At 45.9% G+C, this 26,420-nt stretch overlaps 1 protein-coding gene and 1 long non-coding RNA gene across 2 annotated transcripts in view; one reads left to right on the top strand and one right to left on the bottom strand.

Annotated features, from left to right (window-relative positions):
• The window catches only part of SPATA17 (spermatogenesis associated 17), a 330,558-nt gene that overhangs the window by 246,249 nt on the left and 57,889 nt on the right, over nucleotides 1-26,420 (top strand). The window contains exon 7 of the mRNA XM_073671928.1: nucleotides 4,377-4,577. Coding sequence (XP_073528029.1) covers nucleotides 4,377-4,577 — 201 coding nt within the window. The remainder of the gene's footprint in view (nucleotides 1-4,376; nucleotides 4,578-26,420) is intronic.
• Nucleotides 1-26,420, bottom strand: part of LOC141257422 (uncharacterized) — a 56,907-nt gene that overhangs the window by 7,194 nt on the left and 23,293 nt on the right. The window lies entirely within an intron of this gene.

Raw genomic sequence — 26,420 nt, 5'->3', positions numbered from 1 at the left:
GCTCTTGTTTTCATGTCTGCAAGCCTCGCTTCCCTCTCCTCAGAAAGTTCATTGGCTCTTGAGGAAGCAGCTCTTATTCTCTTGTCTGCAAGCCTCACTTCCCTGTCCTCAGAAAGTTCATTGGCTCTTGAGGAAGCAGCTCTTGTTTTCATGTCTGCAAGCCTCGCTTCCCTCTTCTCAGAAAGTTCATTGGCTCTTGAGGAAGCAGCTCTTGTTTTCATGTCTGCAAGCCTCGCTTCCCTCTCCTCAGAAAGTTCATTGGCTGTTGAGGAAGCAGCTCTTGTTCTCTTGTCTGCAAGCCTCGCTTCCCTGTCCTCAGAAAGTTCATTGGCCCTTGAGGAAGCAGCTCTTGTTCTCTTGTCTGCAAGCCTCGCTTCCCTCTGCTCAGAAAGTTCATTGGCTCTTGAGGAAGCAGCTCTTGTTTTCATGTCTGCAAGCCTCGCTTCCCTCTCCTCAGAAAGTTCATTGGCTGTTGAGGAAGCAGCTCTTGTTCTCTTGTCTGCAAGCCTCGCTTCCCTGTCCTCAGAAAGTTCATTGGCCCTTGAGGAAGCAGCTCTTGTTCTCTTGTCTGCAAGCCTCGCTTCCCTCTGCTCAGAAAGTTCATTGGCCCTTGAGGAAGCAGCTCTTGTTCTCTTGTCTGCAAGCCTCGCTTCCCTCTACTCAGAAAGTTCATTGGCTCTTGAGGAAGCAGCTCTTGTTTTCATGTCTGCAAGCCTCGCTTCCCTCTCCTCAGAAAGTTCATTGGCTCTTGAGGAAGCAGCTCTTGTTCTCTTGTCTGCAAGCCTCGCTTCCCTGTCCTCAGAAAGTTCATTGGCCCTTGAGGAAGCAGCTCTTGTTCTCTTGTCTGCAAGCCTCGCTTCCCTCTGCTCAGAAAGTTCATTGGCCCTTGAGGAAGCAGCTGCTGTTCTCATGTGTGTCAGCCTTGTTTCTCGGTCTTCACATTTTTCATTGGCCCGTAATGCAGTTTTTCTTTTCACATCAGCTGACATTCGTGCCATGAAATTCCTTTTCTTATGAGGCATTATTGTGGTAAAAATAGTCTGTAACTGGCTGTTTCTATATCCTCTCACTTAGAAGTAATGTGACTGACATCAGCCTTTCCACCAACACACCCTAACTGACATCTTATTACCTTACACAAGCTTTGTTATACTGAGAATGTCCTTTGTTGCCTATATTAACCAATCACAGCTCAGATTAATTAACTGTAGCAAAATAGAAGCTGTGATTGGTTGCTGTTGGCAGCCTGATAAATCTTTGTGAGATGAGTTTTGTGTGTGCTGAGGGTGGTATATGTGTTCAAGCAGGTGGTAGTGTGTGTCGCATTTTGTGTGTGTGTTCATATCCCCGTGTGTGGTGAGTATGAGTATCCCATGTCGGGGCCCCACCTTAGCAACTGTACGGTATATACTCGCCATCGCTCTCATTCTTTAATTCTCCCTTGTTCACATGTGGCAGCTGTCAATTTGCCTCCAACACTTTTCCTTTCACTTTTTCCCCATTATGTAGATAGGGGCAAAATTGTTTGGTGAATTGGAAAGCGCGGGGTTAAAATTTCGCCTCACCACATAGCCTATGACGCTCTCGGGGTCCAGACATGTGACTGTGCAAAATTTTGTGGCTGTAGCTGCGACGGTGCAGATGCCAATCCCGGACATACACACATACATACATACACACATACATACATATATACATACATACATACACACACACACATTCAGCTTTATATATTAGATTGTCCATTTGGTGGTTTACTAAAGTATTGCCATATTGTTTTACCCTCACCCTGTGTTGTCTGAGTAATATTACGCCCGTGGAAGACCCCGAGTCTTCACATCACCTATTGTGAATGCTGGATCCTACTATCTACTGTATATAGAGGTGTTATTAGTCAATGTACATAAGGAGGAGGAGGTGAGCTGTGACCTTACATATTGCAAATGATGGATCCTGCTGTATATAGAGCTGTTGTCAGTCATTCTACAGGAGGAGGAGGTGAGCTGTGACATCACCTATTGTGAATGGTTGATCCTTTGTTATCTACTGTATATAGAGATGGTATCAGTCATTGTACAGGACGAGGAAGAGGTGAGTTGTAACATAATTTATTGTGAATGGTGGATCCTGTGTTATCTTCTGTATATAGAGATGTTATCAGTCATTGAACAAGAGGGGGAGGAGGTGAGCTGTGACATCTCCTACTGTGACTGGTGGACCCTGTGTTATCTACTGTATATAGAGGATAGAGGTGTTATCAGTCATTGTACAGGAGGAGGAGGTGAGCTATGACATTACCTACAGTATTGTGAATGGTACATCTTGTATTATCTACTATATATAGAGGTGCTATCAGTCATTGTACAGGTGGGGGAGGAGGTGAGCTGTGACATCAGCTATGGTGAATGATGGATCCTGTGTTGTTTGCTGTATATACAGTACAGACCAAAAGTTTGGACACACCTTCTCATTTAAAGATTTTTCTATATTTACATGACTATGAAAATTGTACATTCACACTGAAGGCATCAAAACTATGAATTAACACATGTGGAATTATATACTTAACAAAAAAGTGTGAAACAACTGAAAATATGTCTTATATTCTAGGTTCTTCAAAGTAGCCACCTTTTGCTTTGATGACTGCTTTGCACACTCTTGGCATTCTCTTGATGAGCTTCAAGAGGTAGTCACTGGAAATGGTTTTCACTTCACAGGTGTGCCCTGTCAGGTTTAATAAGTGGGATTTCTTGCCTTATAAATGGGGTTGGGACCATCAGTTGTGTTCTGCAGAAGTCAGGAGGATACACAGCTGATAGTCCTACTGAATAGACTGTTAGAATTTGTATTATGGCAAGAAAAAAGCAGCTAAGTAAAGCAAAACGAGTGGCCATCATTACTTTACGAAATGAAGGTCAGTCAGTCCGAAAAATTGGGCAAACTTTGAAAGTGTCCCCAAGTGCAGTTGCAAAAACCATCAAGTGCTACAAAGAAACTGGCTCACATGAGGACCGCCCCAGGAAAGGAAGACCAAGAGTCACCTCTGCTTCTGAGGATAAGTTTATCCGAGTCACTAGCCTCAGAAATCGCAGGTTAACAGCAGCTCAGATTAGAGACCAGGTCAATGTCACGCAGAGTTCTAGCAGCAGACACATCTCTTCAACAACTGTTAAGAGGAGACTTTGTGCAGCAGGCCTTCATGGTAAAATAGCTGCTAGGAAACCACTGCTAAGGACAGGCAACAAGCAGAAGAGACTTGTTTGGGCTAAAGAACACAAGGAATGGACATTAGACCAGTGGAAATCTGTGCTGTGGTCTGATGAGTCCAAATTTGAGATCTTTGGTTCCAACCACCGTGTCTTTGTGCGACGCAGAAAAGGTGAACAGATGGACTCTACATGCCTGGTTCACACCGTGAAGCATGGAGGAGGAGGTGTGATGGTGTGGGGGTGCTTTGCTGGTGACACTGTTGGGGATTTATTAAAAATTGAAGGCATACTGAACCAGCATGGCTACCACAGCATCTTGCAGCGGCATGCTATTCCATCCGGTTTGCGTTTAGTTGGACCATCATTTATTTTTCAACAGGACAATGACCCCAAACACACCTCCAGGCTGTGTAATGGCTGTTTGACCAAGAATGAGAGTGATGGGGTGCTACGCCAGATGACCTGGCCTCCGCAGTCACCAGACCTGAACCCAATCGAGATGGTTTGGGGTGACCTGGACCACAGAGTGAAGGCAAAAGGGCCAACAAGTGCTAAGCATCTTTGGGAACTCCTTCAAGATTGTTGGAAGACCATTTCCGGTGACTACCTCTTGAAGCTCATCAAGAGAATGCCAAGAGTGTGCAAAGCAGTCATCAAAGCAAAAGTTGGCTACTTTGAAGAACCTAAAATATAAGACATATTTTCAGCTGTTTCACACTTTTTTGTTAAGTATATAATTCCACATGTGTTAATTCATAGTTTTGATGCCTTCAGTGTGAATGTACAATTTTCATAGTCATGAAAATACAGAAAAATCTTTAAATGAGAAGGTGTGTCCAAACTTTTGGTCTGTACTGTATGCTGTGTATATTGTGATTGGCTCTAAATATCAAAGATTCAGCATTATGTTGTCTAATCCCAGGTTAGCGTCTGGTACTTTTATGTTCAGTTGCGCCAATGGACTGGATTATGACATTTTTTGGAATTTGTTATGCTGTTTTGAAGAATTTTTACTCTTTATCTGTTAATAAGCTTTAACTAAGCACAGTCTTTTGAGCAATATTACATAATTCATATTCTCAAAAATTATTTTCAACATCTACATAATATTAACATTGTTGAATCGTGATAGTTCTGACTTTTAAGGACTTTTATGTTTCCTTTAAGATTGCCGGAGTGTTCAATTCACCGTATAGACAATATCCGGATGAAATGGAGTTCCGGCTAAAAAGAGCGAAACCGCTGAGCCATCGAGAAATGCCAAAGAAAGACAACAATGGTGGCTTCCTTGATTGGACTGATTGCAGACACCCCTATTCATTCCCAGCGACCCAACCTCTTCCACCAATTGGCAGAAAGAAGCCACAGGTATGCGATATATACTAATATGTAGAATACTTTTGATTGCACCTAGTCTAGGGCTATCTTTATGTCAAAATTTGCTTGATAGTTTTAGGAACTGACTCTGCAAGACAACCCTAATCGGCAGTATGTATGTCATTTAGTAGGATTTCATGAATGGTACCCCTCTCACCTTTTAGCTAACATCAAGTGTAGTATCTGTTCTCATCAGCGGGTTTGGCCTGGTCTAATGACGGTGTGTACTTACACTAATGCACAATGACAGGAAGCTTCATGGTATACGCCTGGTGGCTCATATAGTCATCAGGTCAGTAGACCTTGACCCCCAGGACCGAAGCTATAGTCTGAGTAGCCTGAGGTAAAGAAGTGCCCAAGGAGTTGTGTCCCTGGGGTGCCTGAACTCACTGGGTGTGGGACTCCACTTGTGTGACACATTTAGTGAGAATGGGTACTGTAATGCGTGACATATATGCGAGGGTGCTCCAGGATGGCTAATCAAAAGAAGAGCCGCAGATCCCAGCAGGTAGGAGAAGGTTGTCAGGGCACAGATTAATGACATGGACGATGGACCAGGTCCTGCAAATCAATTTGGACCAACACTACTGAAAGTACATTTATACACACTTTACTTCCATTCTTTTAAGCACATAATCTTATTCTCGGACGTCAGGCTACGATGGAGAATTTTTCAATTTCCCTGCTGAAAGTCAGATTATATGGCTGCATTTTCTTTTTGATTGGGCTGCAATAGAATGCACCCAGGAACATAGAGAGGTTAAAAGCCCCTCCCCACCATCAATCCCCAGTGTTTCCCAAGATCACCTGGAAAAATGGTTACCTGACAGTTATATGGAATCCAGAGGGAGGGAAATTTGTGCTGTTGTGGAAGGTTTCTAGAAACTGAATTACCGGTAAGGACTAATTCTATTTTCTCAATACGCCTTCCACGACAGCATTGGAGGAATACCAACGATATTTTATTAGAGAGGGACGATAGCTTGTAGGACTTTCCTACCAAAGGCTAAATCCCTAATGGATGATAAGTCTAATCTATAATGCTTGGAAAATGTGTGAAGGGAAGACCATGTAGCTGCCCTGCAAATCTGCTCTGAAGATGCGCCCGCTCTTTTGGCCCAGGAAGTTGATGTAGATCTGGTAGAATGTGCCTTCAAGGCAATCGGTGGATCCATCTGTTGGTTGATGTAGGCTTCCCCAATTGCCTTTTTAATCCAGTTTGCCATAGTGGATTTAGCTGCCTTCCTTCCTTCCCCTGTTATGCTCTGAGTGTTGTATAAATAGATTTTCATCCAATCTCCAAGACTCAGTCTGTTGAAGATAATAAAGAACAACTCTGCGGACATCTAAGAAATGGTACTCTGCTTCCTTTGATTTAGAAGGCTTCTGGCAGAAGGAGGGAAGGATGACCTCCTGGGAACGATGGAAATCTGTAACAACCTTTGGGAGAAAGGAAGGGTCCAGGCGAAGCGTAATTCTATCCTCAGTCACATTCATGTAAGGTTCTCTGATGGAAAGAGCCTGCAGTTCTCCCACTCTCCGTGCTGAAGTGATGGCTACTAGAAAGGCAGTCTTATGAGAGAGAGTTTGTATTGTGCTGGAGGATAGAGGCTCGAAGGGAGAGAGTGTTAGACCCCTGAGCACCACATTAAGATACCAGGATGGGACATGAGACTGAATTATTGGGTGAAGTTTGAGTACCGAAGTCATGAATCTCTTGATCCATCTGTGAGAGGCCAAATCTTGGTCGAACATGGAACTTAGTTGAAGAAAAGTATTCAATATGTATGAGGAGATTGCTAATTCGTGAACATATATTCCCTCTAAAACAATAGATTTTATTTAGTTCATTAAAAAACACACACCAAAAAATCCCGTGTATTAAAATGTCTTGTTGTCTTGTTAGAAGACAATTGAGCTCCCAAAGTGATATATTGACCTTGACAAGCCCTGGTATGCCACTAATTGATTCCTGCCTAGCGTGGAGGTTGGCACCCTAAAATTGCGTGTTTGGCGCCCCCACTCAGTGTCGGCTGTCCCTGTCTCTCCCTGTTAATCCCTATCAGGTGATCTAAACAAGGTATAAAGGTGACTGCCTAGTCTAATACAAAGTTGCTCCTATTTCTAATCAAAGTATACAGGAGATATTGATTGACATTTTAACAGAAATAAAATTGATAGACTTACCTTATATCATATTAGCGCCTCAACGCTTTTCCCCAACTGTGTCTCGTTCATCAGGTGGCAGATGTAGGTATTATAGATTCATAAAACATGGAGCTGCATGATGAAAGCTGCTGCAGGATGGCTGGCTCTCATCTGTACCTTGAGAGTACTACGTTTAAGACCCAAATCCAATCCACTCTGTAAAAAATCAAGGATCCGAGCAATGTTGGGGTGTAAGGTATCCGGAATGCCCGGAGCGTACCATGATAGGAATTTTTTCCATATCTTGCTGTATATAGCATTGGTTACTGGTTTCCTACTCTGTTGAAGAGTTCTTAGAACTTCCTCCGAGAGACCTTTGGATCTTAAGATCTCGACTTCAGTAACCAGGCTGCAAGGTTTAGCCACTGAGGATTTGGGTGAAATAGGGGACCTTGTGAGAGAAGGTTGTTGACCTGTGGAAGTATCACCGGACCATCCAGGCAAAGTTCTGTGATGGCCCCGAACCAAGGCCTTTTGGGCCACAGAGGGGCTACCAGAATTGTTGCAACTTTCTCAAACCTGACTTTCTGGATAGTTCTTGCCTGCAGTGAAATTGGAGGAAACGCATAAACCAGTTTGATATGCCAGGGATGAGCTAATGCGTCCAAATTCATGGCATTGTCTCTTCTGTCCAGTGAAAAGAGAGGGGAACCTTTGCGTTTAAGCGTCTGGCAAAGAGATCTACTTCGGGGAGACCCCATTTTGCTACTAGTGACTGGAATATTTGAGGATTCAGGCTCCATTCTCCTGGCTGGATGTCTTTCCTGCTTAGAAAGTCTGCTTGAATGTTGTTTGAGCCTTTCAGGTGAATTGCTGAAAGCGATAGAAGATGTTGTTCTGCCCAAAAAAATATTCGACCTGCGATCTGTTTCAAGCTGTCTACCTTTGTACTTCCTTGATGACGAAGGAAGGCAACTGTAGTCACATTGTCCGAGAGTATCTTGATGTGAGTACCCTGGATTAGGTCGACTGCCGCTCTGAGCGTTTTTTCTACTGCCTTTTAGGTCCCTGAAGTTGGAGGATCTGGCACTTATCTCGGGACTCCATCTGCCTTGAAAAGGAGTCTGGGTCACCATTTGTTTGTTGGAGTCCAGCAGGACACCAAGGAATTTCCTCCTCGACGAAGGAAGGAGTTCAGATTTTTTGAGGTTCGGAATCCAGCCTAATGAGCAAAGAGTTTCTAAGGTTATGGAAACATGAAGATTGAGGGTCACCACCGAAGGGGCGACAATCAACATGTCGTCCAGGTATGGAATTATGCAGACACCTTGTTTTTGGATGAGTGCAATGACTTCTGCCATAATCTTCGTAAACACCCGGGATGCTGAAGAGATGCCGAATGGCAGTACATTGTACTGGTAGTGTTTTGTTATGTTGTCTCCAGAGATTGCAAAGCGCAGAAACTTCCTGTGGGACGGATGGATTGGCACATGGTAGTATGCATCTTTTGAGTCTATGGTTGCCATGACATAGTCTTTCCCTATTAAGGGAATAGTTGCTCTTATAGACTCCATCTTGAATCGTCTGTATTTGATGTGATGGTTCAGGGACTTCAGGTTGATTATGATGTGTGGGGTCCCCGACGGTTTCCGTATTAGGAATATTTTTGAGTAGTGACCCGTCCCCTCCCAGCCAGGGGGGACTGGAGATATTACTCCGGATATCAGAAGGTCTTGTAGACCGACTAATAACAGTTCCCGAGCTCCCTGAGAAGGAAGGGACTTGACTCTCAGGACCTGAGGGGGACGACTCTCGAACTCCAATAGAAGACCCCCTTCAGTGGTATTGAGGATCCACTGGCAGGAAGATATTGCCTGCCACTGGGGAAAGAAATCCGAGAGACGCCCCCCTACACGGACCCAGTCATTGCTTGTCCTGCTGCTGGTGTTGTTGTTGGGGTACAAGGATGTTACGGCCCTTGCCGCCTTTAGGATAGCTCCAGAGCCCAGATTTTCCCTTTCCCTTATACTGTGAGGGGTGACTCTGGGAAGGTCGAAAGGAACGTTTCTTAGTTTGTCTCTGTTCAGGAAGGGTTTTCTTCCTGTCAGAGGCCTTTTCCAGGATATCATCCAGGGCTTGCCCGAATACATATTTCCCTTGAAAGGGAATGGAGCAGAGTTTAACCTTAGAGGTGACATCCCCACTCCATGTTTTGAGCCACAGCGCACAGCGAGCAGTATTGGATAAAACAGCTGCTCTGGCTGCGATCCGGACTGACTCAGCCGAGGTGTCCGCTAAGAAGCCTGTGGCTTTTTGAATGAGAGGAATGGAGTCTAGCAGGTCTGCCCTGGACATGCCCTGAGACAGATGTTCCTCCAGTTGGGCCAGCCACTTGAAGAGGGATCTGGCCACCCAACTTGATGAGATATTGACCTTGAGAGAGGCAGAAGAGGTTTCCCATGATTTTTTAAGGACGCTTTCCATTTTCCGGTCCAATGGGTCCTTCAATTGGGATGAGTCCTCAAAGGGAAGTGAGGTTTTCCTCACTACCCTTGCCACCTGGATGTCCACCTTAGGGACGTCCCACTCAAATTCTTCACCTTCCAGCGGAAATCTATGCTTTAATTCCGAAGGGTTGGTGAGACGGTTTTCCGGGGTTTCCCATTCCTGTCGGATGAGATCTCTAATGACCTCATCAACTGGAAATCCAGTCTGCTTTTTTGATCTAAGGCCCCTAAACATCTCATCCTGAACGGAACAGGGGACCTCAACTTCCTCCAGCCCCATAGTGCGTCTAACGGCGTCCAGTAATTCCTCTAAGTTGTCCGAGGAAAAATAATATCTTCCAGTTTCTACCTTTTTGGCAGGCCCTAAGGATGCTATTTCATCAAAATCATCATAGGCTGAGTTACTAGCGTCAATAGAGACCACATCTGAGTCTAACTCTTGAATCTTCCTCTTGTTAGGGGGAGGGGGCATGGAGGTGGAGTAGACAGGTAGGGCTGAAAAAGAAGCTTGTACCTCCTGTCTAACTACCTGGACCTCTTGTTTAACAAGTGATCTAAGCTCCTCGATTAGCAAGGGGTTTTCTTCTTTAATTATTTTATCCATACAGGGTCTGCACAACTTCTTCTTATAGGATGAGGACAGTTTTTTAGCACAGATACCACATCTACGGGGCTGGTCTTTATCCTTCTTAGAAGCTGGGGCCTTGTCTTCCTAAGAGAGGGGAAGAGAAGGGGACCCATGTAACTAGAAGGAGAGGAAACCTAGTGTCATCTAAAAGAGAGGCTGAGATAAACCCTTAGTGACCACCCTGGTACTACTCACTGTAGCCGGGGCGTGCTGGGCTCTGCAGATGCAGGGATACAGGATCTGTCACCTTCCATGGTGGAGATAGCCTTACCTTTGGCGTTTTCAGGCGGGTTTTTATGTGAAAAACCGTGCCTCCCAGCAAGGAACCTCAGTCCCCTCCCCCTTCCGGTCACTTGAGGGCCAATCCGGATTGATATGGGCCTCGCCGGCCCTGGGACGCACTCAAACATCATGCGTCCCAGCGTGGAACGCACAGTTCGGAGAGTCCATGCCCCCCGATGACGTCACTTCCGGTGCGCGCGTGCCCAGGCCGGATCGATGTTCTTGCCAGCTCCCAGCGTGGAACCCAGAGCCTGGAAGTGACAGGGACCTGCGATGACATCACTTCCGGTGTGCGCACGCCCAGGCCGCCGGAAGAAGGAGGAGATGCCGGAGAGCTGGAACAGGCCTCTGGCATGAAAATCACTGGACTAGCTTTACCCTCTATGGGGCGCAGGAAGCCAGGATGGTCCCAATGGGAGCAGCATGGAGCCCGACAGCACTGCAGGACCTCTCCATGCCCCAAGGGGGACAGGAAAACACTGGGTATTGACGGTGGGGAGGGGCTTTTACTATCTATGTTCCTGTCCTCCAATGCTGTCATGGAAGGCGTATTGAGAAAAGTTAATCTCAATATTTTGTTATATATCCTTTGTTGGCAATGACAGAGGTCAAACGTTTTCTGTAAGTCTTCACAAGGTTGGCACACACTGTTGCTGGTTTGTTGGCCCATTCCTACATTCAGATCTCCTCTAGAGCAGTGATGTTTTGGGGCTGTCGCTGGGGAACACAAACTTTCAACTCCCTCCAAAGGTTTTCTATAGGGTTTAGATCTGGAGACTGGCTAGGCCACTCCAGGACCTTGAAATGCTTCTTACGAAGCCACTCCTTTGTTGCCCTGGGGGTGTGCTTGAGATCATTGTCATGCTGAATGACCCAGCCACATTTCATCTTCAATGCCCTTGCTGATGGAAGGAGGTTTGCACTCAAAATCTCACGATACATAGCCCCATTCATTCTTTCATGTACACGGATCAGTCGTCCTGGTCCCTTGGCAGAGAACAGCCCCAAAGCATGATGTTGCCACCCCCATGCTTCACAGTAGGTATGATGTTCTTTGGTTGCAACTCGGCATTCTTTCTCCTCCAAACATGAGGAGTTGTGTTTCTACTAAACAGTTCTACTTTGGTTTCATCTCACCATATGACATTCTCCCAATACTCTTCTGGATCATCCAAATGCTCTCTAGAAAACTTCAGATGGGCCCAGACATGTAATGGCTTAAGCAGGGGGGCATGTCTGGCACTGCAGGATCTGAGTCCATGGCGGCGTAGTGTGTTACTGATGATAGCCTGTGTAACGTTGGTCCCAGCTCTCTGCAGGTCATTCACTAGACCCCCCCCCGTGTGGTTCTGGGATTTTGCTCACAGCTCTTGAGATCATTTTGACCCCACGGGGTGAGATCTTGTGTGGAGCCCCAGATCGAGAGAGATTATCAGTGGTCTTGTATGTCTTCCATTTTCTAATTATTGCTCCCACAGTTGATTTCTTCACACCAAGCTGCTTAACTATTGCAGATTCAGTCTTCCCAGCCTGCTGCAGGGCTACAATTTTGTTTCTGGTGTCCTTCGGCAGCTCTTTGGTCTTCACCATAGTGGAGTTTGGAGTGTGACTGTTTGAGAACAGGTGTCTTTTATACTGATAAGAAGTTAAGACAGGTGCCGGTACTACAGGTAATGAGTGGAGGACAGAGGAGCCTCTTAAAGAGGAAGTTACAGGTCTGTGAGAGCCAAAAATCTTGCTTGTTTGTAGGTGAACAAAAACTTATTTTCCACCAAAATTTGAAAAAAAATTCTTTCCAAATCAGACAATGTGATTTTCAGGATTTGTTTTCTCATTTTGTCTCTCATAGTTGAGGTCTACCTATGATGTCAATTACAGGCCTCTCTCATCTTTTTAAGTGGGAGAACTTGCACAATTGGTGGCTGGCAAAATACTTTTTTCCCCACTGTATATACAGTACAGACCAAAAGTTTGGACACACCTTCTCATTTAAAGATTTGTCTGTATTTTCATGCCTATGAAAATTGTACTTTCACACTGAAGGCATCAAAACTATGAATTAACACATAAACAACTGAAAATGTGTCTTATATTCTAGGTTCTTCAAAGTAGCCACCTTTTGCTTTGATGACTGCTTTGCACACTCTTGGCATTCTCTTGATGAGCTTCAAGAGGTAGTCACCGGAAATGGTTTTCACTTCACAGGTGTGCCCTGTCAGGTTTAATAAGTGGGATTTCTTGCCTTATAAATGGGGTTGGGACCATCAGTTGTGTTGTGCAGAAGTCTGGTGGATACACAGCTGGTAGTCCTACTGAATAGACTGCTAGAATTTGTATTATGGCAAGAAAAAAGCAGCTAAGCAAAGAAAAATGAGTGGCCATCATTACTTTAAGAAATGAAGGTCAGTCAGTCCGAAAAATTGGGAAAATTTGAAAGTTTCCCCAAGTGCAGTTGCAAAAACCATCAAGCACTACAAAGAAACTGGCTCACATGAGGACCGCCCAGGAAAGGAAGACCAAGAGTCACCTCTGCTTCTGAGGATAAGTTTATCCTAGTCACCAGCCTCAGAAATCACAGGTTAACAGCAGCTCAGATTAGAGACCAGGTCCATGCCACACAGAGTTCTAGCAGCAGACACATCTCTTCAACAACTGTTAAGAGGAGACTTTGTGCAGCAGGCCTTCATGGTAAAATAGCTGCTAGGAAACCACTGCTAAGGACAGGCAACAAGCAGAAGAGACTTCTTTGGGCTAAAGAACACAAGGAATGGACTTTAGACCAGTGGAAATCTGTGCTTTGGTCTGATGAGTCCAAATTTGAGATCTTTGGTTCCAACCACGGTGTCTTTGTGTGACGCAGAAAAGGTGAACGGATGGACTCTACATGCCTGGTTCCCACCGTGAAGCATGGTGTGATGGTGTGGGGGTGCTTTGCTGGTGACACTGTTGGGGATTTATTAAAAATTGAAGGCATACTGAACCAGCATGGCTACCAGAGCATCTTGCAGCGGCATGCTATTCCATCCGGTTTGCTTTTAGTTGGACCATCATTTATTCTTCAACAGGACAATGACCCCAAACACACCTCCAGGCCGTGTAAGGGCTATTTGACCAAGAAGGAGAGTGATGGGGTGCTACGCCAGATGACCTGGCCTCCACAGTCACCAGACCTGAACCCAATCGAGATGGTTTAGGGTGAGCTGGACCGCAGAGTGAAGGCAAAAGGGCCAACAAGTGCTAAGCATCTCTGGGAACTCCTTCAAGATTGTTGGAAGACCATTTCTGGTGAGTACCTCTTGAAGCTCATCAAGAGAATGCCAAGAGTGTGCAAAGCAGTCATCAAAGCAAAAGGTGGCTACTTTGAAGAACCTAGAATATAAGACATATTTACAATTGTTTCACACTTTTTTGTTAAGTATATAATTCCACATGTGTTAATTCATAGTTTTGATGCCTTCAGTGTGAATGTACAATTTTCAGAGTCATGAAAATACAGAAAAATCTTTAAATGAGAAGATGTGTCCAAACTTTTGGTCTGTACTGTAGTTCTGTATTTGCCCCCTTCTCAAAGCTCCTGTTTAGCTCAACCTTGCCCTATGTAAAAAAAAAAAGTAATTGCCACGAATCAACCAATTAACCAAATTGACAATTGGATTTAATTTCACTAGCCATGATTACTGCCAGACCTGTTTAATTTAAATTTACCTGGCAATTTGAAACAAGTAGAAAGTCTCATGAGGCCGCACATGATGCCATAGTCTTAAAGGGTTGAAATATAGGTGTCAAAGAGAGCTATTGAAAATCTACCAGTCTGAGAAAATTTACAAAGCTATTGGTAAGTCTCCGGGACTGCAGCGAATTACAGTGAGAGACAATATCCACAAATGGAGAAAGCTTTAGTACTTTGGTGAACTTTCCCAAAAGTGGCTGACCTACCGATATTTCACAGAGAGCAAATCAACGAGTAATATAGGAGATCATGAAAGAGCGAGACGAACATCTAAATACACTGCTCAAAAAAATAAAGGGAACACTTAAACAACAGAATATAACTCCAAGTAAATCAAACTTCTGTGAAATCAAACTGTCCACTTAGGAAGCAACACTGATTGACAATCAATTTCACATGCTGTTGTGCAAATGGAATAGACAATAGATGGAAATTATTGACAATTATCAAGACACACTCAATAAAGGAGTGGTTGTGCTGGTGGGGACCACAGACCACATCTCAGTACCAATGCTTTCTGGCTGATGTTTTGGTCACTTTTGAATGTTGGTTGTGCTTTCACACTCGTGGTAGCATGAGACGGACTCTACAACCCACAGAAGTTGCCCAGGTAGTGCAGCTCATCCAGGATGGCACATCAATGCGAGCTGTGGCAAGAAGGTTTGCTGTGTCTGTCAGCGTAGTGTCCAGGAGACAGGCCAGTACACCAGGAGATGTGGAGGGGGCCGTAGGAGGGCAACAACCCAGCAGCAGGACCGTTACTAGTGTTGAGCCACCCCCGTAGTGTTCGAGTTCGGTTCGGTTCGTCGAACACCCGTGTGTTCGCCGAACTGTTCGTCGAACTGTTCGTCGAACACCTTCGAACACCGTTAAAACCAATGGCAGGCAAACAAAAACACATAGAAACACATAGAAAACACCTTCAAAGGTGTCCAAAAGCTGACAAACTGCTCAGAAGACATAACTAACACATGGAAAAGTGACAAGTACATATAGTCATGCGAAAATAAAAGAGGTGGAGGAGTAAAAGGAGGGGGAGACACAGATATAGGCATGTCATGCCCTTCTAAAATCCAAAAAGTGAGAAGCCGACACGGCCAGTCCGCTCCTGCCCGTGCCACCTCCGTGTCGCCGGGTTTGTGCCAGAGCCGCGGTGAACCCTGACGGCCAGCCCCCCTCTCCCAATACTGGTGCCTGTCCGCTGGTGGGTCGAGCGAGCCCCCCTGTGGTGGAGGCAGCTCTAAGCTTTTTAATTTAAATTGTCTCTCTAATTTGAATGAATACACTTTAAATCCATTTACAAGGATCTATTGGAGGGCAAGTCTCATGCCAGCAGCCGCGGTAATTCCAGCTCCAGTAGCGTCCACTAAAGCTGCTGCAGTTAAAAAGCTTTTATAAGGATCGAGCTCGGCTGTCCACCGCAAGGCATCCTACTGCCAGTCCAAGCCCCTATGCCTTTGGGTGCCTCCTGATGCTCTTCACTAAGTATCCCATGGTCCCGAAGCATTTCCTTTGAAAAAATTAAGTGTCTAAACTACAGGTGGTGCAGCTTGCTTAACAGCCGGGATAATCCGCTGACTAGCAGACACTGCTACTAGGCACAAAGTATTTCCTGGGCTAGATGCAGTTAAAAATTTGTAATTAGATACTCTCGTTGGATGCTGAGAAAGCATTCCATAGAGTCTCCTGGCACGCCATATATGATTCTCTTAAAAAGCTTGGGGTAGGGGTCCAGGGGACCCTTTTATAGCCAAAATCACGGCCCTGTATCGCAATACGTCACCTAGGCTGAAGATAAATGGAACTGTAGCACCCTGAGGGCTCGGTTGCTACAGACGTATTGCACCTCACCCAGAGGTGTGATATCTCACTCTCAGGTAAGGATGGAGTGTGGATCAGGACCCGACACCTGCATGCATTACACCACATTGCCGTGGGGCAGGGCGACCAATATGCCCCTGAGATGGGCACGACAGTCCCTGTCCCTGGCTGGAGTGGGGGGAGGGAACACTGAGGAAGGGGAACCCTGTAGTGCAGGAGCAGGGAGGAAGCAGTTCCTGGGTGCATTGAGAAGGGAGTATAAAAGGTGGGCACCATCTTAGTTCAGTGCAGAGAAGTCTGAGCAGAAGTGGCAGGGAGCAGGGGCTCTGCATGAGCTCTGCTCCGGAGGCGGGCCTAGTAACAGAGGCCCAGGCCTGGAAGAGGGAGAAGGAAGGAAGAGGAGCGGAGAAGGCTCCAGGAACGAGGAATGAAGGGATCCCAGGGGTGCGGACGGGCGAGTCGCCACCGCACGCCCGAATCCACCTGCGTGGAGGGGTCAGGCCAAAGGGGGAGACCGGTCCCCGAACTAGTGGAGGCAGGAAACGACCCTCAGCTAGAAACCGGAGGCTCTGACATTTTATGTGGCGCAGCCCCTCGCTACACCCGCTAGGAAGGCACCACATAGGGTCAGGGAAACTGGCGCCAAGTTTACCAAGAGGAGGCCCGAGGCAGCCGGACAGAAGTGTTGGTAAGAAAGGCCAGACAAAGGACACACAAAGGGGGTCCTGTGAAGTGCTCCAAAGTTATCTGGGAGTTGTCTGAGCCCCTCACCTGGTGAGCACAGTACGACGTGGGCAGCCGTTACCTGCAGACGTGGTCTGGATAATAAGAACTGTGAGTAAAGGCCCTGGACTGCATCACTGACTCCGTGTCGTTACTGCTGCTGCCCTGCACCATCACCCCCATCCTCCGCATACACTGCCCTGAGGCTATACTCCTCCCGTGGGGAGTTATGCTACGCTCTGCTGCACCCACAACACCAGCCTCAGCGGTCTGCCCTGCAGCGGCGGTTCACTCTGACCGCAATCCACGGGTGGCGTAGTCGGACATTTAAACATCAAAACCACATAAATAGTTCCGCCACTGGTTTGACCGCCCTGAGCCACGGAACCGGGTCGCCGCCACGAAGACTACAACCACCAGCATCCACCAAAAAGGGTCCGGCTCCGGGTGTCCCAAGGCCCAGGGGGTGCGTCAGAACATTTTCATCACCTTTCACAATCACCAATGGGACAAGGCAGGGATGTCCTCTGTCCCCTCTCTTATACATCCTAGTGACGGAGCACCTGCTCTCATCAATTCGCCATAACCCCAATATTAGGTGGATTGAGGTGGGAGGCAACGAGTACAAGTGCTCTCTATTTGCTGATGATGTCCTAGTATATATCACTCAATCACATATATCCATCCCTGCTGTTATGGCTGAAATAGATCACTTTGTTACATGGTAAAATTTTAAAATCAATGCAGCGAAGTCTGAGGCCCTCGATGTCTCCCTCCCCAAATCCATATAGGATTCCATCCAGTCCAACTTTCCCTTTGCCTGGCCCTCACAGGGTATCAAATACTTAGGAATTCCTATTCATAGAGACCTCTCCCATCTATGTTATCTTAATTTTGGGCCCTTTATTGAACAATTCCATACAGACCACGGTTGGCAAGTTAGAACTGTAAGATTCACTACGTGAACCACTGGTGTTTTGTGGAAAAGCACATGTACACTGCGTTCCAAATTATTATGCAAAAAGTGTTTAGGAGTGATAAGGGAAGAATTTGTTTGTTTGTCAGTTAAACTCATTGATGGTGATGTGTGTCAGGGCTCTTTATATCACTGTAAGCAATTGCAGACACCTGTGCTAATTAGTTTGGCAGGTGTGTCCAATGAAAGGCAAGACTACTTAAGAAGGCTCCCCTGACCTCTACCCCATTCAGAACCTTTGGAGCATCATTAAAAGGAGTGTCTATGATGGCGGGAGGCAGTTCACATCTAAGCAACAGCTCTGGGAGGGTATTCTGTCCTCATGCAAAACAATTGAAGCAGAAACCATCCAAAACCTGACAAATTCAATGGACGAGAGAGTTCAGGAGCTCCTTTCGAACAAGGGGTCCTATGTGAAAATGTAACATCACCTAGAATAAAGTTTTGAGTTGAAAACTGTTTGATTTCAGTTTCTAACAACCTGCTAATGCTTATAATTTCAAAAATGACCATTTTTTTGGTCTTTATTAAAATGAAAAGGTTGATCGAAAAGTTTGGGGGATCTAAGAGTGTGGCAACCCAGTAGTCATGATTACTTCGAATTCTGACAATATGAGGGTCATGCTGCAGGTAGTGCAGCAAGAAGGCACTTATGTGTCTTGCGCATCTCGGAGCCCCAAAATTATTTTCCGGGCTAGATGCAGCTAAAAATTATTTTTAATTTTAAATCTGGTGAAGCTTTAGTATAGATGGCCTAATAGGATCAGTGCTGCACACTGCTACAAAGCCCAAATTATTTTCCAGTCAAGATACAGATAAACATGATTAGTAATTTGAAAGCTTAAAACGGTTGGTAGGGTGATTTTAACCAATCATCAAGCTTTTACTCTCCCCAGGATGACACAGGGGTAGAAAAGTCGTTTCGGATCCATGATTTGTTCATCTTTATGAACGTGAGTCTGTCTACATTATCAGTGGAGAGCCGCGTGCGCTTATCTGTCAGTACACCACCAGCAGCGCTGAACACACGTTCAGACAGAACGCTGGCTGCGGGGCATGACAAGATCTCCAAGGCGTAAGTGGCTAGCTCCGGCCATTTATCCAGATTGGAAGCCCAAAAAGAGCAAGGGTCCAGTGACACAGTCGTGGCTTCAATGTTTACTTGGAGATACTCCTGTACCATCGTCTCTAGGCGTTGACTATGTGTCAGACTTCTTGTCTCCTGTGGCCTTGCAAAGGATGGGCTAAAAAAGTGGTGAAATGATTCCGCAAAATTGATGTTACCAGCAGATACTGTGGTTCTGTTACGGTTTGAGTGCTGAACACTTGACGGTCCCACGGTTGGCAAGTTGGAACTGTGAGATTCACTACGTGCACCACTGGTATTTTGTGGAAAAGCACGTGTAAGATTCTGTAACAGTCTCTGCTGATACTCCTGCATGCGTGCATCCCTTTCTATGGCAGGAATAATTTCTGCAAATTTACTTTTGTACCGGGGATCTAACAGTGTGGCAACCCAGTAGTCAGGATTATTTCTAATTCTCACAATTCGAGGGTCATGTTGCAGGTAGTGCAGCAAGAAGGCACTCATGTGTGTTGCGCATCCAGGAGCACCAAGTCCCTGCTGTGTTGGTGGCGAGGTAACAATCATGCTTCCTTCCTCTGTCCTCTCCCCCCAACCTCGCACAACAGAAATGTGATCAAGGTCTCCCTCATCTGATGAGTCTTCCATCAGTTCGTCCTCCACTTCTTCCTGGGCTCCTGCACCTTCCTCACTAGTTTGGCTGCTACCATGCGCCCTGGTAAAACCATCTCCCCCACCCTCACATGCCTGCCGCCTTGGTGCTGCCGACCGTCTGGACCTTGCAGATGTTAGCCCTTCCGCATACAACTCCTCCTCCTCTACTTCCTCCACCTCCTCTTGTGCCACCACCTGACTCCGAATTCTGTTTAACATGTGCTCCAGCATGTAAATCACCGGAATAGTCATGCTAATAATGGCATCGTCAGCACTAAACATCTTCGTCGCCATTTCAAAACTGTGCAGAAGGGTGCATAGGTCCCTGATCTGAGACCACTCCTCCAGCGTGATTTGCCCCACCTCTGAATCTCGTTGGCCCAGGCTATACGTCAGAACGTATTGCACCAGGGCTTGTCGGTGCTGCCACAGTCGCTGCAACATGTGCAGAGTTGAATTCCACCGGGTAGGCACATCGCATTTTAGCCGGTGAAGTGGCAGGCCCAACGACTTCTGTAGAGATGTAAGTCGCTGAGCTGCGGGATGCGAACGGCGGAAGTGAGCACACAGCGACCGTGCCCTCTGCAGAAGGCCATCTAGTCTGGGATAGTGGGCTAAAAATTGCTGGACAACCAGGTTCAACACGTGAGCCATACAAGGCACGTGTGTGACATTGCCCCGGCGAAGGGCCGCACCCAGGTTTGCAGCATTGTCGCACACGGCCTTCCCTGGTTTCAGGTCCAGTGGAGACAACCATTCATGAAATTGGTTCTCCAGAGCTGACCACAACTCCTCAGCTGTGTGACTCACATTTCCCAGACATTTCAATGTAAAAACCGCCTGATGACGTTGAGCCCTACTGCCAGCATAGTAAGGAGGTGTGCAGGATCCCTTCTGCGCAGTTAGAAAGCTTGTGGCATGACCAGACAGGCTTTGGGTGCAGGTGGAAGACCGAGAGGAGGTTGAGGAGGCAGAAGCAGTGGAGGAACTTTGACATAAAGAGGATTGACGCACAACTCGTGGGGACGGCAAGACTTGGACAGCAGCCCCTTGTCCTGCTGTCACCATAGTTACCCAGTGCCCAGTCAGCGACATGTAACGCCCCTGTCCATGCCTACTCGTCCAAGTGTCTGTGGTGAAATGCACCCTGTCACACACAGAGTTTCTCAAAGAAGCGGTGATGTTATGTGCGACATGCTGGTGGAGCGCAGGCACACCTTTCTTTGAGAAGTAGTGCCGACTGGGCATCTGGTACTGGGGCACTGCGACGGACATAAGGTCTCGAAAATCCTCTGTGTCCACCAGGCGGAAAGGCAGCATTTCTGTAGCCAAGAGCTTGCAGATGGTGAAATTCAACTTCTTAGCTTTCTCATGGCTAGGAGGAAATGGTCTTTTACTTGTCCACATCTGAGTGACCGAGGGCTGGCTATTGTGCTTAGACGGGGTTGATAAGGGTGTCCCCGGCAAACTGCCGGTCTGTGAGGAAGATGCAGGCGGACATGTTAGGTTGCCTTGATCCAAAGGTGGTGCTATCGATGTCGGACAGCGCTCAACACCAGCTGGTGTTACCACCTCCAAAGAAAATGATGACCTGCCAATCACGCTGGCTGTTGCGGGTAAAGAGGTGGCAGGTCTGCGCCCCAAAACAGGTGTGACTGCTGTCCCCCCAGTCACAGAGGATGAAGAGGCCGCGGATGCACAAGATATGGCAGACGGTGGTTGGCCCGGCCGGCTAGGCCGCATTGTAGCACACTGAGCTTCCCACTGCAACTTATGCTTCATGTCCATGTGCCGGTTCATGCATGAAGTACTCAAACTCTGTATTTTTTGGCCTCTACTTAGCTTTTGCTGACAAATGTTACAGATAACACGAGTTGGGTCATCTTTATCGATCTGAAAAAATGCCCAGGCTATGCAAGGCTTAGCACCCATGCGACCTGAAGAGCCACCACGACTTGTGGTGAGAGGCAGAGTTGTGTTTGAGGATGCAGTTGTTGACGTGCTTCCAGTACTACGTCTCTGTCCAGGAAGGCGCAACCTGACCTCGTCGTCACTAGCATCTTCCTCCACCTCCTCTGCTGACCTCATCTCTTGGCTGACTGTGGGTTGACAGTAAGTGGGATCTCCAACCTCATCATCATCACCCTGTGTGTTATCACACCCGTCGTCCTCAGAGCCAACCTGTTCCTGCCCTGACAAAAAACTAAAGTTGTCGCTCCAATCAGGTATTTGAGTCTTATCATCGTCTTCCTCATTGTCTCCACCAACAGGAGTTACAGTTTGGGAATGAGGGTCTACATTATGGTCAGAACCTTCTGCGTCTGGTCCTGGATCCGACTCATAAAGATTCTGGGCATCAGTGCAGATCATTTCCTCGTCTGGATTCACAGAAGCGCCGGAGTCGACCTCTGATTCCCAGGCTATAGTATGAGTAAACAGCTCTGCAGACTCAACCATCTGTTCTACCTCATACTCAGATGGGCAGCTGGAGATTTGGGAGCTGTGAGGAAGCAAGTGCGATTTGGGTGACACCTTTGAGGACTGGAGTATTTGTGATGTTGAAGTTGATGTGGAGGAGAGCCCACTTAAAGGAGCACTTGATATCCGTTGAAGCACCTGCTGTTTTTGTGCCTCATCTGGAATTTGTAGCGATTGGCGTGGCCGTAAGAAAGGGATCTTATCACATTGTCCGCTAAAAGAAGTAGACATTTTAGTTTGGCTGGAAGATGGTCTTTCTTCTGCACCTACCCCACGGACACAACCTTTTTTCCCCTTCCCAACACGCCTATTCCCCTTTCCACCAGCAGCAGGCCTTTTTCCACTCATTTTGGTGGTTAACTAATTCACAACTCTGGAGTTGTTTGCACAAAAAAACAATGGATGGTAACCGAGCAGAGCTGAGTGGCCAAACTGTGGTATTAGGCCAAAACTATTGGCTGGGTTAGATGCAGAAAAAAATTATATTCAATTTGCAACCTGATGGAGGTCAGTATAGATGGACTAATACAACAAGTCCCACACACAGCTAGAAGCCCAATATTTTTTCAGAGGTAGATGCAGAAAAAATTATATTCAGTTTGCAACCTGATGGAGGTCAGTATAGATGGATTAATAGAACAAGACCCACACACAGCTAGAAGCCCAATATTTTTTCAGAGGTAGATGCAGAAAAAAATATATTCAGTTTGCAACCTGATGGAGGTCAGTATAGGTGGACTAATAGAACAAGTCCCACACACTGCTAGAAGGCCCAATATTTTTTCAGAGCTAGATGCAGAAAAAAATTATATTCAGTTTGCAACCTGATGGAGGTCAGTATAGATGGATTAATAGAACAAGACCCACACACAGCTAGAAGCCCAATATTTTTTCAGAGCTAGATGCAGAAAAAAATTATATTCAGTTTGCAACCTGATGGAGGTCAGTATAGATGGATTAATAGAACAAGACCCACACACAGCTAGAAGCCCAATATTTTTTCAGAGCTAGATGCAGAAAAAAATTATATTCAGTTTGCAACCTGATGGAGGTCAGTATAGATGGATTAATAGAACAAGACCCACACACAGCTAGAAGCCCAATATTTTTTCAGAGCTAGATGCAGAAAAAAATTACATTCAGTTTGCAACCTGATGGAGGTCAGTATAGATGGACTAATACAACAAGTCCCACACACAGCTAGAAGCCCAATATTTTTTCAGAGGTAGATGCAGAAAAAAATATATTCAGTTTGCAACCTGATGGAGGTCAGTATAGGTGGACTAATAGAACAAGTCCCACACACTGCTAGAAGGCCCAATATTTTTTCAGAGCTAGATGCAGAAAAAAATTATATTCAGTTTGCAACCTGATGGAGGTCAGTATAGATGGATTAATAGAACAAGACCCACACACAGCTAGAAGCCCAATATTTTTTCAGAGCTAGATGCAGAAAAAAATTATATTCAGTTTGCAACCTGATGGAGGTCAGTATAGATGGACTAATACAACAAGTCCCACACACAGCTAGAAGCCCAATATTTTTTCAGAGGTAGATGCAGAAAAAAATATATTCAGTTTGCAACCTGATGGAGGTCAGTATAGGTGGACTAATAGAACAAGTCCCACACACTGCTAGAAGGCCCAATATTTTTTCAGAGCTAGATGCAGAAAAAAATTATATTCAGTTTGCAACCTGATGGAGGTCAGTATAGATGGATTAATAGAACAAGACCCACACACAGCTAGAAGCCCAATATTTTTTCAGAGCTAGATGCAGAAAAAAATTATATTCAGTTTGCAACCTGATGGAGGTCAGTATAGATGGATTAATAGAACAAGACCCACACACAGCTAGAAGCCCAATATTTTTTCAGAGCTAGATGCAGAAAAAAATTATATTCAGTTTGCAACCTGATGGAGGTCAGTATAGATGGACTAATACAACAAGTCCCACACACAGCTAGAAGCCCAATATTTTTTCAGAGGTAGATGCAGAAAAAAATATATTCAGTTTGCAACCTGATGGAGGTCAGTATAGGTGGACTAATAGAACAAGTCCCACACACTGCTAGAAGGCCCAATATTTTTTCAGAGCTAGATGCATAAAAAAATTATATTCAGTTTGCAACCTGATGGAGGTCAGTATAGATGGACTAATACAACAAGTCCCACACACAGCTAGAAGCCCAATATTTTTTCAGAGGTAGATGCAGAAAAAAATATATTCAGTTTGCAACCTGATGGAGGTCAGTATAGGTGGACTAATACAACAAGTCCCACACACAGCTAGAAGCCCAATATTTTTTCAGAGGTAGATGCAGAAAAAAATATATTCAGTTTGCAACCTGATGGAGGTCAGTATAGATGGACTAATAGAACAAGTCCCACACACTGCTAGAAGGCCCAATATTTTTTCAGAGCTAGATGCAGAAAAAAATTATATTCAGTTTGCAACCTGATGGAGGTCAGTATAGATGGATTAATAGAACAAGACCCACACACAGCTAGAAGCCCAATATTTTTTCAGAGCTAGATGCAGAAAAAAATTATATTCAGTTTGCAACCTGATGGAGGTCAGTATAGATGGATTAATAGAACAAGACCCACACACTGCTAGAAGCCCAATATTTTTTCAGAGCTAGATGCAGAAAAAAATTAGATTCAGTTTGCAACCTGATGGAGGTCAGTATAGATGGACTAATAGAATGATGCTATGCCCAAAAGATTTTACTTCACTAGGTGCAGTAAAAAAATTGGTATTCTATACACAGGTGGTATATCTTGCAACACAGATAGGCTACTCCACTGACTAACACACTCTGCAATAGGCCAAAAAGGATTAGCTTTGCTAGATTCAGCCAAATGCTGTGAAAAAAACTTGCACAGCACTGGCACAGACCTGCCTGGCAAAAACTGATAGGAACTGATGTAGCCTAGTCCTGAAAAGGACTCCAATTACAATTAGTCTTTACTCCCACAACCTATCTATTTAAGAGCACAGACCTGCCTGATAAAAGTCGTAGGAAATGCTGTAACCTAGTCCTTAAAAGGACTGCAATCACAACTATTCCCTACTCCCAAGCTATCTGTATATTTGTGCGAAAATTGGCTTGAAATTAACAAGGTATAGCGCACACAGCAACAGCGGTGCCATCTAACACGCAGCTGCAGCAGTGAGAAAATGGTGGCGACGGGGAAAATGGCTTGGTCTTATAGGGCAAGGACATGTGACATACACTGCCAATCACACATGCCCTTGCTTGTGTGAAAAAAAGCACTTCGCTCCGTGTGTGCGCTGCTGATAGGCTGACAGATTGCACCTCCCCACTGTAAATGCGGGAAAGAGAAAAAAAAATGGAGATCTTCATTGTTCCTGCAGAGATCCATCCCCTGCCCCTCCCCCCACCCCGCTGTACACTCAAACTGCGTATTAACATTAATTTTCATCATTACTGAGAAAAAATCCAGTTATGATTTTGGTGCACGAACAGTTATCGAACATAACCTCGAACAGCCGAATTTTTCTCAAATTGTTCGTGTTCGCCGAACGGCTCGAACACCGCCCAAAACAGCTCGAATTTGAGATTGGCGAACAGTTCGAGTAGAACAACGCTCATCTCTAACCGTTACCTCCTCCTTTGTGCAAGGAGGAACAGGAGGAGCACTGCCAGAGCCCTGCAAAATGACCTCCAGCAGGCCACAAATGTGCATGTGTTTGCACAAACGGTTAGAAACCGACTCCATGAGTGTGGTATGAGGGCCTGACATCCACAGATGGGGGTAGTGCTCACAGCCCAACACCGTGCAGGACGCTTTGCATTTGCTACAGAACACCAGGATTGGCAAAGTCGCCACTGGTGCCCTGTGCTCCTCACAGATGAAAGCAGGTTCACACTGAGCACATGTGACAGACGTGACAGAGTCTGGAGACGCTCTGGAAAGCGATCTGCTGCCTGCAACATCCTTCAGCATGACCGGTTTGGCAGTGGGTCAGTAATGGTGCAAGTGGCTTTTCTTTGGAGGGCCGCACAGCCCTCCATGTGCTCGCCAGAGGTAGCCTGACTGCCATTAGGTACTGAGATGAGATCCTCAGACCCCTTGTGAGACCATATGCTGGTGCGGTTGCCCCTGGGTTCCTCCTAATGCAGGACAATGCCAGACCTCATGTGGCTGGAGTGTGTCAGCAGTTCCTGCAAGATGAAGGCATTGAAGCCATGGACTGGCCCGCCCGTTCCCCAGACCTGAATCCGATTGAGCACATCTGAGACATCATGTCTCGCTCCATCCACCAATGTCACGTTGCACACCAGACTGTCCAGGAGTTGGCGGATGCTTTAGTCCAGGTCTGGGAGGAGATCCCACAGGAGACCATCCGCAACCTCATCAGGAGCATGCCCAGGCGTTGTAGGGAGGTCATACAGGCACGTGGAGGCCACACACAATACTGAGCCTCATTTTGACTTGTTTTAAGGACATTACATCAAAGTTGGATCAGCCTGTAGTGGGTTTTTCCACTTTAATTTTGGGGGTGACTCCATATCCAGGCCTCCATTGGTTAATAAATTTGATTTCCATTAATGATTTTTGTGTGATTTTGTTGTCAGCACATTCAACTTTGTACAGAACAAAGTATTCAATGAGAATATTTCATTCATTCAGATCCAGGATGTGTTATTGGAGTGTTCCCTTTATTTTTTTGAGCAGTGTATATACGATTCCTCAATAAGATAAACTTGAGGCAAAAATCTTATCCATTGGAGATTTGTAAGTCGCAAACCACTCATGACCAAAAAAGAACAC

The sequence above is a fragment of the Phyllobates terribilis genome, unplaced genomic scaffold (assembly GCF_046119375.1).
Source record: "Phyllobates terribilis strain yellow unplaced genomic scaffold, ASM4611937v1 Scaffold_3__8_contigs__length_932513732, whole genome shotgun sequence".
NCBI classification, from domain to species: Eukaryota; Metazoa; Chordata; class Amphibia; order Anura; family Dendrobatidae; genus Phyllobates; species Phyllobates terribilis.
The sequence above is the reverse complement of the archived record's forward strand: the minus strand, read 5'-3'. Positions and strand labels throughout refer to the sequence as shown.